Here is a 19,270-nt window from a genome sequence, read left to right as displayed (position 1 = left end):
CAGCCTTGTGCATTTCCCTTATGCATTTAGGCCCCTGCGACAATCATTTTCTCATAGCCAGTAAGTGGCTCCAGAAATTTGTCCGTCTGCAGCTGTGGCCTTGACGGTAGCATTTCTGTCTGGTAAAGTCCAAGTGTTTCCCCATAATTTTTGTACTTATCTAGGCTGGCATTTCATTAGTGGCGTCTCCCTGGGATTTTCTTTTTTTATTTTATTTTTTGTCCGTTTGCCTGTGTGAGGGTGTCCTCACTCAAGTTACAGATAGTTATGAGCTCTGATTCCCCTGGAATTGGAGTTTCAGACAGTTGTGAATTTGGAATTGAACCTGGGTCCTCTGGAAGAGCCTCCAGTGCTTTTAACACTGTGTTATCCCCTCCTTGGGGTTTTCTAGACTTTTTCAGGAGACCAAAGTTGGCCAACATTTCATTTTCCATGCCTATACTTTCGTTAGTGGATCAGAGTGAGGGGAGACTGCCTCTTGCTCAATCTCCCTAGACTTGGGCAGCTTCGTATCACAGCTGTGACTCACGTGGGGTCTTGGTGACATCAGCTTGATCACTTTCTGTGCACAAGAAGATTAGCTGAAAGTATTGTCACTAATGTCCTGTCAGTCACCATAAATTATAACCTCAATTTCATGTTCTCAGAACAGTTGCCAGGTGTTTTGAGGAGACAGGCTCTTTCTGCAAACCGGAGTTGCGGGTGATGTCATTCCAGGATCCTATGCTGTGAGCTTTTTTGAAGTGGTTCGGCCCTCCCCCAGCATACAGGGGTCAGCGGTAGCAGTCAGTTGGTGACCTTGGTCACCACTCCCTGACCTTACCAATCCCAATGTCCCTCTCCGAGCACCCACTCTTTATCTCCATCTCTGTCCCTTTGCGGGGACAATCCTGTCCTCGCTCCGTGTTAACCCTTTGATGTTGTCCCTGTGTTCTTGGTGTCCCTGTCTCTTTTTTCCTTGTTTAATTTGATTCCACACTCAGTGAGGCATCAGAGCGTCCATGAACACACACTCTCCATGCCTGTTCTGAGCTCCTCTGGCAAAATACACCTGCTTAAACCCTCCAGTTTCCATGTGGCCGAATGAGTCTGCCTCCCTTCAGTCTTTCAGCTCTGTACGGTCAAAGTCCCTGGCCACCTTATGGAATCATTTCTAGTCCACCTCACACTTCATTGCCTTCTCTCCTGCTTCCATTTTTCTCAGTGATTGGGAGGAATGTACTACTCTACATCTTTTTTTTATTGATTTTTATTGAGTTCTACATTTTTCTCTGCTCCCCTCCCCACTTCTGTCCTCCCCCAAGGTCCCCATGTTCCCAATTTACTCAGGAGATCTTGTATTTTTATACTTTCTACTTCCCATGTAGATTAGATCTATGTAAGTCTCTCTTAGGGTCCTCATTGTTGTCTAAGTTCTCTGGGATTGTGGTGTGTAGGCTGATTTTCTTTGCTTTGTGTTTAAAAAAACCACCTATGAGGGAGCACATGTAATAATTGTCTTTCTGGGTCTGGGTTACCTCACTCAAAATAATGTTTTCTAGCTCCATCCATTTTCCTGCAAAATTCAAGATGTCATTAAGTTTTTTGCTGTGTAGTACTCCATTGCATAAATGTATTACATTTTCCTTATCCATTCTTCAGTTGAGGGACATTTAGGTTGTTTTCAGGCCCTGGCTATGACAAAAAAAAAAAAAAAAAAGCTGCTATGAACATAGTTGAGCACATGTCCTTGTGATACAATTTAGCATCCTTTGGATATATACCCAGAAGTGTTATTGCTGGATCTTGAGGAAGGTTGTTTCCTAATTTTCTGAGAAATCGGCACACTGACATCCAAAGGTGTTGTACCAGCTTGCATTCCCACCAGCAATGTAGGAGTGTTCCCTTTTCCCCACAGCCTCTCCAGCATAAGTTGTCTTCAGTGTTTTTGATCTTGGCCATTCTTACAGATGTAAAATGGAATCTCAGGGTTGTTTTGATTTGCATTTCTCTGATGACTAAGGATGTTGAACATTTCCTTAAGTGTCTTTCAAGCCATTTTAGATTCCTCTGTTGAAAATCTCTGTTTAGGCCTGTACTCCATTTTTTTATTGGATTATGTGTTATTTTGGTGTCCAGTTTCCTGAGTTCTTTGTATATTTTGGAGATCAGACCTCTGTCTGATGTAGAGTTAGTGAAGATCTTTTCCCATTCTGTAGGCTGTTGTTTTGTCTTGTTGACCATGTCCTTTTCAGTTTCAGGAGGTCCCACTTATAAATTGTTTCTCTCAGTGTCTGTGCTGCTGGGGTTATACTTAGGTCTCCTGTGCCAATGCATTCAAGTGTATTTCCTACTTTCTCTATAAGGTTCAGTGTGGCTGGCTTTATGCTGAGGTCTTTGATCCATTTGGACTTGAGTTTGGTACATGGTGATACTACTTTACATCTTTATTTGTCTGTTGTTCTCTGCCTCCTTCCTCCTACTATGTGCCCATATTTAAAATATTCTTTAGCACATAGTAGGCATTCAATAAATGCTGAATGCATGAGTGGATGATATCATTTCTAGGTTTGCTGAGAAATATGGAGTTAGAACGTAGGAAATGGTGTGTGGGGGTGGTTTTGAGAGTAAGAGCATGGATCATCATGTCATTGATCTCAGAAGATGTTTCATTCAAGGTAAAAGTCCCTCAAAGCACCCTTAAGCACAGAGAGTTCCCCTGCCAACCTGTTCCTTAATTTCAAAGCATGTGCCATCCTTCAAGTCTCACTACCAAGCTTCCTCCTCTCTCTCTCTCTCTCTCTCTCTCTCTCTCTCTCTCTCTCTCTCTCTCTCTCTCTCTCTCTCTGCATTCCCCACAATTCCCAAACCCTTGTATTTCTGTCACAACACACATTTCTTGGCCAACTTGCAAGATCACCCCCACGGTCCATGCTATCTCCTGGAGTTTTCCTTCCAGGATTTATTCAGAATTTACTCATGTGCTATGGGATAAGGCTCTTGTACCCTGTAAAGATTTGTCACTCATATTGGTTCAATAAAACACACATTGCCCAGTAACCAGGCAGGAAGTATAGGCAGGGCGACCAGACTAGGAGAGTTCTGGGAAGAGGAAAGGCTCAGCCTGCAGTCACCACCCAGACACAGAGGAAGCAAGATGAAAATGCTACACTGAGAAAAGGTACCAGGCTACATAACTAAACATAGACAAGAATTATGGGTTAACTAAGTTGTAAAGACTAGTTAATTAAAAGCCTAAGCTAATAGGCCAACCAGATTATTATTAATGTAGGCCCCTGTGTGTTTCTTTGGGACTAAATAGCTGAGAGACTGGGCAGGACAGAAAGTTCTGCTTACCCTCGTGAAGTTGTGGGAGCTAAGGGGATGGATTCCTCCCTGAAGAACAGCCGCATCTTTCCTCGGTGCTGTGAACTGGTCAGAACACAGAGAACCTGAACCATGTGGTGCTGAAAACCAGGGAAACAACGCAGGAAACAGATGGACGTTCTGAGCGCAGTATGTGCCCCCCAGGTGAGGGGACTGGCAACTGCTCTGAGTACTTAGAGAAGAAAGGGGTAACCTTTGGACAGCTCCCAACTATGCAAACTTACCTAAGCAAAGGACTGGACATGGAGAAGTGGCCATGGCAGCCACACACCATGTGGAAAAGCACAGGAATGTGAACAAGCAGGCAGCTTTTGTGGGTGAGAGAATAGCACACAACACTTCCTGGGGACCAGCACCTCAAGCTGGGGGGAGGGGGTGAACGTGGGCACCAGAACACAAAATAACGTCCTAAGTTTATGAGTGTAGACTTAGCACTGATGGACTGATTTCATGATAAGCAAATACGTTTAATGGGGGAAGTTGGCATAATCTAATTTGTGGAGTTTATTTGGAGTTACACACTAACCCCAACTAGTCTGCATTTTTCATAAGTACCACAGGAATTAATAGTAATGATATTTGAAGTGGAAATAAGTTTGTTTTTAATAGTAGATATGTTGAGGATTTTGTCAGTGTGGTCTGGGGAACCCTTACAGGTGAATCTGCTGAGCACTTTTTCAATCCAGACTCCAGCCTCGGCCTGCTTGTCGGGGATGGGGTTCTGGGAGAGTAAGGATATCCTGGCTCTAGATAGCTGGAGTATTATGAGAATGAATAAAATACCATGGAGAGAATTTTCTGAATCACAATGTGACTTGAACCAAGACTGCCATACCAGCATGCTACTTAGAATGAATCATCTTGAATAAATTGATATCTCACATTATAATAGGCAAAGTTCAGGGTGTAGGGATCTAGCTTGCCTAACATGCACCAATTCCGGGGGTCCATTTCCTGCATCACATAAACTGAGGGTGATCGTGCACGCACGCGATTCAAGCCCTTGGGAGGTGGACCAGTTGGCAGATAAACAAGTTCGAAGCCAGCCTGAAATATATAAAACTTTATTTTAAGGACATTGAAACAGAACACACGTGCACGCACACACGGAATATGCATGCATACACACAAAAACAATTTTTAAAAAAAGCTAACTCAAGATTTTCTTATCCTTTATGAAGCGTCATAGTCATGATTCCTTGGCTTATGCCCAACCCCACACCATCTCTAACGTAGGTAGCATCACCTATGTCCCTTGGGGGAGAAGAAGTTTGATAGGGTAGTGAGCAGCTTGGGTGGAGCCCAATTCAGCCAAAAAAACAAATGCAGGCACCGTGGCTCTTTACACAGGCCAACCTTCAGGCAGAAAAGTCAATGTGTAGTGTGGCTCTCCAAAATCTCTTCAAACTGAGGTGTAGTCATTTGCCAAGGTCAAATAAAAAGCTCTAGGCTCCTAAGGCAATCTGGACCAGGTCTGGAACGAGAATGAGGTGGGAGAAGCTGAGGCCATCTTGGCATCCTGTAACTCAGTCACCATCTCCTATCAGCGGTGGTTTTGGTGGGTCTGTAAAAATTTTCCAGCTTTACAACTTCTTCACCAAATGCCTTCATCGCTTTGTGTTTAAAATTTTCCTCTGTTTACTCTAACTGCATGCTTTTTCTGTAAGGAAATCAAAGCTAAGTTAGTAGTTTTCCAAATGAAAAAAAAAATACCACCTAAGATGAACTTAGCATGTTCAGTAGTTTGAGAAAACAACTAATAAATTACAGGCCTTTGAATGTAAAAGAAAAGGCACTTTCTTTATTTGAAATGAATGTCTTGTTGTTCTTTTGACTGTTACTTTTGATTTTCAAAACAGCTATCCTAGATGGACTTTTTACCTTTATCATTAATTGTTAGCAAAGTAAAACATGCACAGAGTAGCGACATAGTAATAAAATACCCGTAACATGAAAGGTTGAGATTAAAAGCCCTCTCCTTCCCTGACCACCCCGTCCCGAGTTCCTCTTCAAAAAGGAACCAACTTCAACTCCACAGAAGCTATTCTCTCTCTGAGTGTGTGTGTCTATCTCCCTCCATCCCTCCCCCTGTCTCTGTCTCTCTCCTTTCTCTCTCTCCATCAACACTTACCTGTGTTTGAGTCCTCAGAGGGGTTGAGAACGATGAGTGTCTCTCCCTGCCATGACAGGGTGCTGACAGCCCCCGAGAAGATCCTGTGCAGGTAACCACCGTCTCTGTGAGTTCAAGAGTGTGGGAGTCATGACATGCCCAGAAGCCTGCATTCCATACTGCTCTCCAACCTACTTCATCTGATTACCATGTCCTCCTGCCCCTCTCCATAATGTTCCCTGAGCCTTGGAAGGAGTGACAGAGCTGCCCCACCTGTGCTGAGACATTTAACTTTATATTAACATTATATTTGACCAAGTGCAAGCCTCTGCAGTCATGACTCATCACTTTGACCAAAGCTGACAGCAAAACTATTCTAAGACATAAAGGTGGCCAGCCATAAGGCAGTTTGTCGGGCTTCATGTCCGTTTGACAAAACAGTAGCAGTACTTGCCCTACCAGGACCTGTTACCTCCCCAGTCACAGGCTTTGGGCTAGGTTTACAGTTCCGGACATGAATTCTTTTACCTGGACTGGGCATACAATTCAACCAGAAAGCAGTTCGTTGCCCCCATTCTAGAATTGTTCCTATGGTTCCACTGAGCTCATCTTTCCTGGCCAGTCGGTATTACTACACACAGGGTCAACCACTGCGTAAGACGAATGGTGTGACCAGTGTTTTGATATTGTGACATGATGCATTGACGTAAAATTCACAATGGAGAATTGCACAGTCAAGTTATCAAATAAAGCTGCATGAAAGTCTTGCATTCTGCGCTGGGTTACATGGCATTTGCAGACTGTGTGCTGGACACGCCTACAGTCCCCAGAGTATCTCAGGACCCTCAAGTCAACAAGCAGAATGCCACTATTTCCCCAGCAACTGACCAGTGCAAGGAAGCAGGCAGCTTTTGTACATAAGAAACATATACTTTAAAAGAGTAAGGAGCAGCCGGGCACTGGAGGCACATGCCTTTAGTCCCAGCACTCTGGATGCAGATACAGGTTGATCTCTGTGAGTTAGATGCCAGCCTGGTCTACAAAGTGAGTTCCAGGAAAGTCAGAGCTGTCACACAAAGAAACCCCCATGTCTGGGGAGTGGGGAAGTAGGAGAGATTAAACAGCATGAAAGGGATTTCTGAAAGACCTAAGGAACCAGAATATTCAGGCATCCACTTCCCAGCATGGAGTTTGGATTTTCTATTGCTTGAAGTTTTTTTGTTAAGATTATTTGAGTTTTTTTTTTTCATTTTTATTTGATTTTAGGGAAGTTTTCGTGTTAAGAGTTACTGGTTCTAAAAACACTGTCATTAACATATCATATTGTTGTAGTGGACCCATTGGTACATATGACAATGTAAAATTAGCTTGCTTTCACCTATGAAGAGAAAATTCTAGAACAATAGATGACAAAGTCAACAGTATTTTACAGGAGGAGCAGGGAAGTGAGAAGAGGCACCTCGGGCCCATTCGGCACCTCGGGCCCATTCGGCACCTCGGGCCCATTCGGCACCTCCCAGCCTAACCTGTGCAGGTCAGTGGGGTTTGTGAAAAAGGAACAATACACAGACTCTTCATAATACAGACACCACATGCCCCATGAAGAATGGCTAAGATCAAGAAATCCAGTGACACCCGCCAGCACAAGTGGGGGGAACGTGGACCCTTTACTCACCGTGAGCAAGAATCTAAGCTAGTTCCGCCGTTTCGGAAATCAGTAGAGAAGCTTCTCAAAAATTGAAACTAGAGCTACCATAAGATCCAGCTGTACCACTTCTGGGTAAACGCCCCAAAGACTCCATGTCCTGACATACATGCACTTGCAAACCCATGTCAACTGCTGAATTGTTTGGAAAGGAAGAGGATGGGTGGATGCTGAAAATGTGGTGCATATACACAAGGGAATTCACATATTCATATATATTCATACGCACACAAATATACCTGAGGGAAACTGAAGGTGAGGAAACGTACAGGAAAATAGATGAACCTAGCAAGCTTTATAGTAACCAAAATAACAAGCTCGGAAAGAAAAAAAGCTAATGTTCTCCCTTATACACGAACCTGAGTTTATAACGTTCATAAGTATATATGAACGAGGATGAGTAAGGAAGTGTGGATATAGACTGTAAGACTAGAAAGGAGCTCAGTGGAAGAGAGCAAGAGATGTTGAGGTAGTAGGGACACCTATAAGATATGTGGGACACGAAGGCAGAAGGGAGGTTATGGATTGGGTAAATAGGAGAGTACGAGGGATGGGAGGTGACATGGAGGAAGGGACACCAGGTCACACAAAAACAGTGCTTGTTTGAAAACTCCACAGAAGATGTATACTAATTAGAAACGCTTAAAACTAAAAGATTTTAAAATAGTTTAGGGGACAGGAGTTGCTAGTAACTGGCACGCACCTCACTCTTTGGAATACACAAGGCAGGAAGGACGTGTTTTTACCGAGGTGTTTATCTCCAAACATGCCGGGGAACTCAGATTGTCACTCCTCTGCAGGCTTGTCTGTCACTCAGAAAATCCAAAGCGGGTGGCTGGGTTTGTTGTCTAGACTAGTGCCATCTCCCTGGGCAGGAGCTGAAAGATGGGAAGAGTGGGAGCACCGGTGGGTGGGGCAGGCCACCCCTTGCCAGACCCTCCTTTACTGAAGGGCAAGCTGCCAAAGCTGCAGGTCACTGGGTGGAGGCCACTCTGCAGAGAACGGTTGGGGGGGGGGCTGTCTGGCACCGCTTGGCTTGGACTGGCTCAGCTCTTCTTTTCACATACGAAAACCATTGCCTCGGGCCATTGGCTGGGCACAGAGACTGGCAGGGTCAATCATGTTAATGCAAAGTCAGCAGCCCTGTTCATTAGAGTGTGAACCAACTCCGAAGATGCCAACTTCCCCTCCCACTGACCCCGGGGTAGCTGGATGTGGGGAGAGACAGAGGGAGCAGGAGGCCACCTCCACATCATGAGCCAGCAGAAATGGGATGTGCCGTGTTCAGAGAGGAGGAGGAGAGAATCTGAAAAAAATGTTTTCTATTAATGGGAAGTAAAAATGTATGTATAAATTTCTTGCACCTTTCACAAACAGTAAGAATCAAGGTACCTCATTAGATGGCTTGTTAATTTATTATTTTTCTTTATGTGTGTGATTGTGTGGGTAAATGTCACGTGTGTGTGTGTGTGGGGGGGTGCCTGCAGAAGTCTGAGAGGGTGTTGAATCTCCTGGAGCGAGAGTTACAAGTGGTTGTGAGCCATCCAATATGGATGCCGGGAGCCAAACTCAAGTGCTCTGGAAGAGCGGCATCCACTCTGACCACTGAACCAACTCTGCAGCACCAAACAATGGCTAAGTTTAACAGAGTGCGGGTGATGCTTGGATGCTGTGGAAGCTGAGACAAAGCCTATCCCGGCTGCCCAGACAGCAGCTGAGTAATTGCTGCTTGTATATCACCTGTACAAATTTGCACCCATCACCATGAACATCAGATAGCACTGAGATTTCTAAGGAACATTTTATTAAATAAATAAAATATTAAATAAATAAAATGTTACAGCATCTGTGTTCGTGTACAAATAACATTGAACTAGTGAACTAATACACTTGGTATCCTCTCCGGATACTGGTAACAGACACTATGACCCCATTGTGGAACTAACAAAGAATTTTCAGTCTCATCCTTATTCTGAAAGTCCAGGCCAGTTTTCTGGCATTGGATGAACTCAGGAGGAAATGTTTCAGGGGAACATGGCTAGTTTACACGGACTGAAGATAAAGTCAGACAGTCACATGGCTGGCCTTTGGCAAATAGTCATGTGTGGAACAGAGAGGGAACGTCCCCCAGTGCCTGAGACCTTACTGAGTGCACAGCCATTTGTAAGCAGCTTGGCACTGATCCCTATTCCTCTGCAAACCATCACAAGATGAATCTTTTTTGTTTGAGATTGTAACATAGTTGTGTCATCTCTCCTTTGACTCCCTCCCTCCAAACCCTTGCTCTCTCGCTAACTCAAGGCCCCTTCTTTCATTAATTGCCACATGCCACAAGGCAAACCTTAAGGCCTTCCTCTTCAAGTGGAACCAATGACTGGGAAGCCTTTGGCAACTGACCCCAAACTCTACTTGAAACCTGCACTGATGACCCACAGGACATACATACAGTAGCCCGTGTGTACTGGGTATGGGATCCAGGGCTCCAAATCTTTTAGATTCTCTGCAGTGAATGTTTATCGTGCATTCTGAGGCTATAAAACATGAATGCACTCATTAAAAGAATGATGTCCACCCTCCAGGTGAGTTATTTAATATTCAAATGTGCCAAAGCACTAGCCTCGGCCAGCATTCTGATTCCAGGGGAGAGAGGGCAGGGTTGATTACTAAGAACGTCCTGCTTCTTACTTCCTTGAGGTTTGGCATAAGGACACTTTGCTGCTGCAAAAGGAAAAATCATAAAACTATTGCATGAGAAATAGCCAGTCAGTGGAGTTGGTTGAACAGTAGCTGCTGGCCCTATGGCTTCTTAAGGGAGTTAACTTCTGAATAGTAATCAGTGGGTTGGATCCATTAAGGTGGTTGTGGCATTTTAAAAAAAGATCCGTCAAAATGAATGCAAAGGATTTAGCCATGGCTCCTGCATCATTTTGTTGAGGAATCTAACGATCAACTGATTGAAATATATTTGCAAAGTTTAGATTGTGTTTAAGGGAAGAGGGCAAAATGAAAGGAATTTATACCTTGCATGAAAGATCACTCCCTGGGGACCTTATTTCATGAGGTCCCCTGCCAGTCCCTCTATGGCCATCACACGGGCCTCAGAACAGTTGCCAGAGAGCTGTTCTTACTGTAACGTGGAGGTCGTCCAGTCAGGTGGAGGATCTACCCCTAGGCAAGTTGTCACGTAACACATTCTGAAGTTCCAGACAGCATGGTTGTGCAGACATGTAGGCAGGCCACACCCTGACTGTTTGACTGATTCTGGAATAGTTCTGCTAACCCAGGCAGAAAGAGACAGCTGTGGACCTAGCTGTGGATCCACGTTTACTAGGCAGCCGCAAGATATAAGAATAGGGCAGATTGTGAAGATAGGATACAGTGGCCCACTCAAAACGCCTGTCCTTTGAGTTGGCGCCCAGAAAGATCAGACTCTCTGTACCTTCTTCTAGCCAGCAAGTCATCTGACGGTTTTCTGTTAGCGGTCACCCAAGTTCCGCTCTCTTAGCACGTGTGTTGGGGCCTCATAATCTCCAACTTTGGGGAACGATATGTAATTTTCTGTCCTCTGGGGCTACACCGATGTATGTAGCATACATTATACATACACACATAAACCTAGAAATGTTTTTTAAGTGATGAAGTTTCTACTATACAATCAAAGATTTGCTAGATGTGAAACAGCTTTCAAGTTTCTGCCATCATCAAGGACGTTAAATAAACTACGATCCTCTAATAAACAAGTGTGCTAAGATGATATCCATTTGGGCTTCTTCATTAATGTGCTGTGGTTAGGTACGAATACGTGCTCATATGGAGTAACATGTCAGCATGCATGCCATTTGCTTTTGGGTTGTTTGGTGACAGGGGAGTGTGTGTGTGTGTGTGTGTGTGTGTGTGTGTGTGTGTGTGTGTAAAGAAAGAAAGTAGGAGAGAACACCAGAGACAAAGGGAAATGGAATGGAGGAGCAGATTACACCAACAGCTGCTGAACTTAAGTGAGATAGTATATGGTCGTTTCTTGTACTGCTTTTCAGCCCTCATGAGGAATTTATGATTTTCTAAAATTTTCTTCAGTCCAAACACTAACAAGCAATTCGGTTTGCATTGGTTTTAACGTGTGAAGGTAACTAAAGGCTCTGGTTTCACTCTTGTTCACCTCAATCATAATTGCCAAACAACCATCACATAACTCCTGGGCTTTAAAATTCCAAGTCCAGGGTGAGCCATAAGCTTCCATCCAATCAGTGCAGAGTTTGTTCAGGGTGAACCATAAGCTTCCATCCAATCAGTGCAGAGTTTGTTCAGGGTGAGCCATAAGCTTCCATCCAATCAGTGCAGAGTTTGTTCAGGGTGTACAGCACAAATAGGACATCGGCATGAGCATCGCTGGGTGGGTCCTTCTCTCCTGGGGTGGACATACAGGCAACAGAAAAAAACGTACATCCAACATGTAACTACAAAATCCACGAGAAGGGATAGGAGAGGAGATGTGGTCTAGACTAAAGGAGTAAGGAGGTACTCGTTCAAGCTCTGGCTGAAAGGTTCCCAGGTGTGGAAGCCCAATATGACCTCTAAAATGGATAGGTAGATAGATAGATAGATAGATAGATAGATAGATAGATAGATAGATAGATAGATAGACTTTCTGCCTTGTGGCCCCATTTAATATTCTCTGGTTTAGATAATGAGTAAGATACCTCTCCCTTCTGTGGATCAGATGCTCAGGATCCAGGTGTCTGTGGCTGATGAGAGGCAGAGATTCTTGCTGTCTATTGGGAACAGTGGCTAGGGAATTCCTTGTATGCTCTACTTGAAGACACTGTCTAGGGAACTATACATATACTTACGTCAAGTGCACTCAGTGATGGAGTCCTCAACTGTGAGAAAGAAATCACTACCAACAAGAGGCCTTCATGAAACAGATTCCTGAGAGCTGGCCCTAAAGGTTCTGATTCAGTTAGTCATGGGGCAGAGATGAGATGTCGTGGATGTTCAGGGAAGCCATTGCTAGGAAGAGTGCAGCTAAACACATGACTGACATGAATGTAGACAGTTAAAAATCCAGAAAGACAAATCTGAGATCATCAAGACATGCTTGTATCATGCCAAACACCTGTGAGGAAAAGAGCAAAGACCTGGTCTTCTGAGAATATCAAATAACCAAACCTCAGGGAGGCTACCAACGCCTCAATCAGTTACTTCCCATTCATATAAATCACAATGTTTATGAATGGATGAGGGTGGGAAGAGTGGAAGTCACCCCCCCTCCACACTCACCTCTGTGAATGGCACAAAAGCCCCCATCATCCCCTCAGGAAATATATTCAGTTAATTATGTGTTAAGACTTTTCTTTTCAGTTACACAAATAGAATTCCCTGTTTTCTTTGTAATTTACCTGCCAGCCTCCTAGCTTTGTATATTATCAATTATCAGTTGATATTATCAATTATCGATCATATTTTTCTATAAAAGAAAACTAATTTTGCAGTTAGTATTAACTAAAGGAAACGTTGAAGGAAAAGGTTCATGTATGACCACAGAGTATATTATTTATGTCAAAGTGCATACTAAATCTGCCATGTATAGCTATTTTTCTTCTTGTTTCTCTGTAGGTAGTCAATATTTTTTAGAGCTGATTTGTACATAGTTTCTAAGGGCTGAGTTTGTGGAGGTATCAAAGGGACGAGATAGAACAGCATTTCCCCAGCTCAGTGATGTAGCTTTCATTCTTTTCATAAGGAAGATCATTCGGATGTCAGCATAGTGAGCGAAGGTCTAAAAGGCACACAGTGAGCATCTATTTTAGTCTTGAGCGTTGTTTCAGGGAAAGCGAAGCTTGGAATCACCTGTGGAATATGTTATGTGTTCAGTCATGATATATAAGATTTGTTGCACACAGGAAAGTCAGGTACAAATATGCATTGAACCCAAACACACAGACACAGACACGCACCCACACACACACAAGCGCTTGCACATATGCACGCACGCACGTTCTACTGAAGCTAAGAATACTCCAGTGTTACATCACTTTCCACCACAACAATGGCAGTTTCAGACAGTCCAACTTTTTCTTATCATGCAAAAAGGGAGAGAGATAAACAGCTTTTCCTTTTCCACAAACAAGTTGCCTAACTTCCCAAGTCCAAAAAACGGTGACACTTCCATGTCATTTGACCACTCTTTCTAGGATGGTTTTCCTCTTCACATTTATTGATGAAATGCCAGTGTCCCATGCATGGGAGTTTAAGTGTCCAAGATTCAAAGAACATAAAATGGGTTGGCTATCCATCAACCGTCCTCTATTGCTCTTTCCAGGGCTGCATCTGCAAAGGCAAGGGCCGGTGCTTCTGCGTGGGGACCAAAGGGGAGAAGGTAAGAGCAGAACTTCCCGCTGCCTCTTCACACCAGAGATGCTTTGAGTCTGTCACACTTTACTCTTCTGTAGTGGAGATCTTCACTACGTTATCAAAGTCCCCTAAATCCATGTTTAAAGTAATTGTATATAAACATTAACCTTAAACAATGTTGAAAGTCTTCTAGGAAGCTTTGGCTACTCCTGCTTCCTTGTGTAAATACTGGCAGTTAGACTGTAACTCTCTCGGCTGAATAAGTAGCAAGTTGGCAGAAAGAGAACATTTTAAGACTCCTCCCTAGCATACACTATATTTATGATGTTGCTAAACATGAGAGAAGAAACTAAAACAACTTGATTCTCTCGCTTCTATGTAAACATTGAATGAAACCCACAGATGCTGTGCCGCAGCGCTGGGACAAGATCGCCCCCTTGTGGTAAAATCCAGCAGCAGCACTCCAGTCAAGGAAAAAAAAATTCAAAGCTTCATTGCAGAATTCAAAGAAAAAGAATGCTGTGAAATCTCATCAGTTCGCCCCATTAACTCGCAGTTTAAAAAAATTAAGACAGGCAGAGCTAAAGTATTTGTTGTTTGTTTACAGATTCCTTCCTCGGAAACATTAATTAATTATTCAACAATAATGAAGGGTAACTAACAGCTATACACACAATGCAGTCCTCAAACATGGGAAAGTAACTGAGCTGTGAGAAGTGTAGCAAATCCACTTCTGTCTCTGTTTAGCAGGTGTGCTTGCCTACAGACCAGTGGAAATGACTAGACATTCAATCTTTTCTGTGGCTTTATGTAGTTATTTATCTATTTATTTATTTGTTGCATTTACCAGTTGTAACAAAACAAATTAACTAGTGGCCTTAACTATTAAGACTATTTCTTGGTATTCACATCCATGGGAAGGCTTTTTTTTTTTTTAAACTCAATTCTACTAGGGCCCATAGCATCATTTAGCTTCACCTACGAGTTCATGATGCTGCCCTTGACACCTTTCCTGCAGCTCCTATGAAAATAGCTGATTGGGAAATGCATTCCTGTGCAACAACAAAAGGTCTCCAGTCTGTACTTCTATGGTATTCTGTTTTCATTCTGTCATTACTAAGACCTTAAAACAAGGCTTTCCACCTCACCTTCACCATCTCCATGCCTTAATAAACACACTCCACTAACCTTAATTTTCTTTTCTTTTCTTTTTTTTTTTTTTTTTGGATTTTCGAGACAGGGTTTCTCCGTAGGTTTTTGGTTCCTGTCCTGGAACTAGCTCTTGTAGACCAGGCTGGCCTCGAACTCACAGAGATCCTCTTGCCTCTGCCTCCCGAGTGCTGGGATTAAAGGCGTGCGCCACCACTGCCCGGCCTAACCTTAATTTTCTAAACATACTGTTCTTTCCATTCTTGGTTCCTTCCCTTCTAACCTCTATCCTGAGTAGTAGGTTTACCATCTGGTAAAAGTCATTCTCTACAAGGACATGGGCATCACTTTGAAGCCTACGGACGTGTGTCTCTAGATGATGGTTTTCCTGGGTGCTGAGTGTGATTATTGACTCTTTGATGCAAGAGAAGAACGCCATGACGAAGAGAAGGCAGGGGTGTGGCGCAGTGTGTTGCTGGCTCATTGCTGCTTGCTTCTTGTCCCATTTTGGTTTTAACAGGGGGAGAAAGGCTGTGCTGGGCCCCCTGGTTTACCTGGCCAGAAAGGATTTCCAGGTCCTGAAGGATTGCCTGGACCACAGGGACCCAAGGTATGTCACCCTTAAAGCTTTGTTGATAGTCTGTTTACCAACCCCCTTTTTATGCCCACCACAAAGGCCACTGAGGCCCTGAAGAGAATTTCCCATTATAGCCACCTGGTGGATGAAAAACAAATCCTTGGTTTCCTATCTTAGCTGAGCTTTCAGAGGTACATTCTAGCCCGTGTAGTTTCTAGCCATGAATCTGGCCAAGCTTGTCTTACACGGGAAGATGAGGTTTTTCCTCCTTAACTGAAGACCTGTCCTTCCACCTGTGCCCTGACCACTGCGACTCCTACCATGACCGTAGTCCAGGAGTACTTCTTCTCTAAGGGACCTTTGAACTATGCTTTTGGTGCTGGCTCTTCTCTTTTAGTGCTAAAACATGCAAGTATTCTTCTATACTGGCATATACCTTCATCTAGATCCTTAGGTACCCTAACCAAAGGTTGTCAACCTCTCCTTGTCTTTTCCATAGGTCGGGTTCTTGAAGAAATAGTTAATGTGGTACCTGTTGGTCTCCTGCCCGCCTCCCCTTAGCCAGTTACCTCCAAATGGCCTCTGAGAGGGTGCTTTTGTGTCTTTACTTGACACGAACCTCTTCTTTGATTCCAACCTAGCGGGTCTGGAGACATCTGTCTGCCTTTGGTTCTGGAAGTCCCTTTTCCTGATTCTCTTCCTGTCTCCGTAGCCACCTCTACCTTTGAGGGGTCTGTTAAGCATCAGGCTTCTAAGGTCTATAACAGAGACTGTCACCCTCACACTTGTCACACATCTTTACCCTAAAGGGTGTGACACACAAAGGTCTCGTTTCTATAAACACCCGAGAGCATTGGCTAAATAACCGCACCATGAGATCCGCTGCTCATACCTTCCTACTGGTGACATTAGCTAGACAGATTCGGTTGCTCTCACGCACACAAACTCTCCTGACTACTAGTCTCCAGCAAGCTGTAAACTAATAACCTATTAAAAAAATCATTGTAATTGATCTTTGTGGAATCTTTCAAAGTTGCAAACTGTACTGACTTATCTCTTAGAAAAATGCATAGAACACTTAAGTGATATTTTTACCCCAATCCTAGCACTGACCCAATTATTCCTCCCCGTATTTTGTATATTCCTCATGTTGGCACTGTGATGTATACACAGAACTCAAGGAGACCTTTCTGTTCACCACCTCATTATAAAGGACACATGTGAATAGACACATAGGGTTCACTTAAGGTCCCAGTGTAGGCACTTTCGTTCCCTGGAAGTGAATTGTCTCGTTCTTGTGGTTCATGGATGCCCACCTGCCCAGAGCTCTCCGTAATCACCTCAGACTAGAGACTTTTGCAGGCACTTCCTCTAGGAGGCAGGAGCCTCTCCTCAGCCTAGACAGTGGGGCTGCAACCAGAGACTCCTAGCTTCTAATTGGGGATTAGCCTTTCTGGTGACCATCCCCAAGCCAGGAGCCTGCCAAAAATACCCTCATCAAAAGATGTCTCTCGATGTGTTGGGGGATTCAGAGGGACCTGGGAGCTCTATATGAGGAGTCAAATATTAGGAGGCTAAAGACAATCCTTGTATCCCAACCTCTAAGGAAGGATGAAGGATCTTGGGAGCTATAGGCCAAGCACTAAAGGCAGAGACAAGTATCTGTGACCACACCTAAGCGACGAAAGCCATACTTAAGTTTACAAAACCAAGCCTGATGCCCAGGGATTCTACCATTCCTGTCTGTGTGGTCCAAGCCAGTGTTATTCTTCCTCCTTTTGTTCTTCTGATGCTAATCTTGAATTAGCTAGGATGGGCAAGATGGCTGAGAAGGTAAAATGTACTGGCTTTATAAGCACAGGGACCTGAGTTCAGATCCCCAGCACCTCTGTGAAAGCCAGACACAGCAATGTGCATCTAAACCCCAGAGCTGGGAGCAGGGGGACAGAGAAGGGATCTGTGGAGCTCAATAACCAGCCAACCTAACTGAACCAATTAACACTCTCAGTTCAGTTAGAGTCTCTGTTTGAAAACGTAAGATGCAGAACAATAGAGAAAGATACCAAATGCCAAATCTGGCTTCCACATACATGCATAGCACACACACACAGACACACACACGTTTGGCTTCCACATACATGCATAACACGCAAACACGCATGCACATACACACATTTTTTAAAACTCTGGTTATTCCATTGACTGTTTTCAGGGCTTTGGCTTGCATTTCCCTTCTTTTCTCTGGTCCAAGTATTTTCGGTGTGTGAAGTCTACAGGTAGACCAGCTGAGAACTCCTTTCTTCTTTCTTTCCCTATACCCTACTCTGCTCGCTTGCCTTCAGCACCCCTTGAGGAATACCACTTGCAATTAGAGTTGTTAGCGCCATGCTGCCTCTTGTAGATTGCACGTTGGGCAGATACTCCACAAAACTAACCCAGGAAATGCCTGTCATGTCATGAGATCTTATGTCCAAACATAGCTTAGAGGTACATACAGCCCCAAGGGAGAACTTGACTGAAGGCAAACAACCAGAAAACATTAAAATCTTGCCATTAAAACCTTTCAGATTTTTAGGCTTCCTTTCTCAGTGTTATTTTCTGCACAAGAGGATTTACTACAGGGAAGTAGAACCTGCAAATCTGTCTACTTTTCTGACCTCCGCATAACAAAACAGCTCCTACCCAGGGAAAGAGACAGCCTTGAACATGGCCTTGCACCCAGAAATTCCACCTCAGAAGGGAAGGGTTGACTTTGGCCTAGACAGTCCAATCTCAAAAGACTCTGTAACAGCCTTTTCTCAAAAAGAAAAAAAAAATTGAAACTCTCTGGAATGACGAAAACAGCTTTTGCACAATGGTGCTTTCACAGCAAGTAGCGTAGCTAAAATATTCTCCATTTAAGGTTATTCCCTATGAAAGGGGGCCTCAAACTGGGATGCGCTGGAAAGAAAGTCATGTGTGATACAGGCAGTCCTCGCTTTGTTATTTATTTTCTCCTACGTGTCAGGCACCTTTCGCTATGAAGTGTTGTTTCTCCTGCGTGGAATCACCAGCTGCAGCCCTCCTTGGCCGTTTTAACCACGGCATTCTTCCTTATCAGACCTCAGAAGCTGCTGGGCTAATGTGAGTCTTTTACAGGCTCGCAGCACTTTCCAGTGCAGGAGAACCCCAACAAAATCCTGATGAAATGTGGGTTCTGAATCAATATGCCTGGGAGGAGGAAAAGGGGCGGGACTGTTCCCAGGTTGATGCCAAGTCATTGGTCCCTGATGACACTTCTCTGAGTAGCAAGGGCATAAATGCAGTTTTGTTCGTCCATTCTGATTGGTCCTTGATTGAATCAAGTGATCAAGATTTATCAACAGGGAAATATTCACAGGAGGAAAACTGCTCAGCGTGGAGACCAGCCTGGGGCGTCCAGTGTGTGGGTGTGGGTGGCATAGCACCCGTGGAGACCAGCCTGGGGCGTCCAGTGTGTGTGTGTGTGGGGGGGTGGCATAGCACCTGTGGAGACCAGCCTGGAGCGTCCAGTGTGTGTGTGGGTGGCATACCACCAAAAGGTTTTTGCTGTACTGACTTTTCCTTTTTCCACTTGGATCTAGGGCTCTCCAGGACTTCCAGGGCTCACTGGCCCCAAAGGCATCAGGGTTAGTAGTTCCACCCATCTGTTCTGATTGTTGGTTGAACACTAACAATCGTCTAGTAGGAAACATTATTCAAATGTCAGAGAGGAGGCCGTCCATCATGTCTGGCTCCCCAGATGGAGTTTGAGAACAGGAAAATTAAACCACTAGCTGAGATCAAATAATGGTCACCAACTTAGGAACAGGTATGAACTGGTGGGGCAAGGGCTCAAGAGAATTTTCAAGAGTGATGAAGATGCTGGTCCTGTTTGAGGTAGAAGTAATTATGAAGCAAACGTAAGTATCCAGCCTCGGTGGTGCAGGCCTCGCATCCCACCACTCTAGCGACAGGGCAGGAGGAGTGGGAGTTAAGGACAGCATGAGCAACA

At 44.2% G+C, this 19,270-nt stretch overlaps 1 protein-coding gene and 1 long non-coding RNA gene across 2 annotated transcripts in view; one reads left to right on the top strand and one right to left on the bottom strand.

Annotated features, from left to right (window-relative positions):
* Col4a3 (collagen type IV alpha 3 chain) overlaps window positions 1-19,270 on the top strand; it is a 132,364-nt gene that overhangs the window by 43,346 nt on the left and 69,748 nt on the right. Inside the window, exons 2-4 of the mRNA XM_050160995.1 lie at window positions 13,501-13,557; window positions 15,202-15,291; window positions 18,861-18,905. Coding sequence (XP_050016952.1) covers window positions 13,501-13,557; window positions 15,202-15,291; window positions 18,861-18,905 — 192 coding nt within the window. The remainder of the gene's footprint in view (window positions 1-13,500; window positions 13,558-15,201; window positions 15,292-18,860; window positions 18,906-19,270) is intronic.
* Window positions 4,540-8,070, bottom strand: LOC126512950 (uncharacterized). The gene is made up of 3 exons (XR_007595210.1): window positions 7,885-8,070; window positions 5,498-5,601; window positions 4,540-5,026 (listed from the first exon to the last, which is right to left on the bottom strand). It is a non-coding gene; the product is annotated as an uncharacterized lncRNA (long non-coding RNA).

This window comes from Alexandromys fortis, unplaced genomic scaffold (genome assembly GCF_014885135.2).
Source record: "Alexandromys fortis isolate MF-2015 unplaced genomic scaffold, M_Fortis_MF-2015_v1.1 scaffold_98, whole genome shotgun sequence".
In the NCBI taxonomy this organism is placed as follows: Eukaryota; Metazoa; Chordata; class Mammalia; order Rodentia; family Cricetidae; genus Alexandromys; species Alexandromys fortis.
This window is presented reverse-complemented; position numbering and strand designations above follow the sequence as displayed.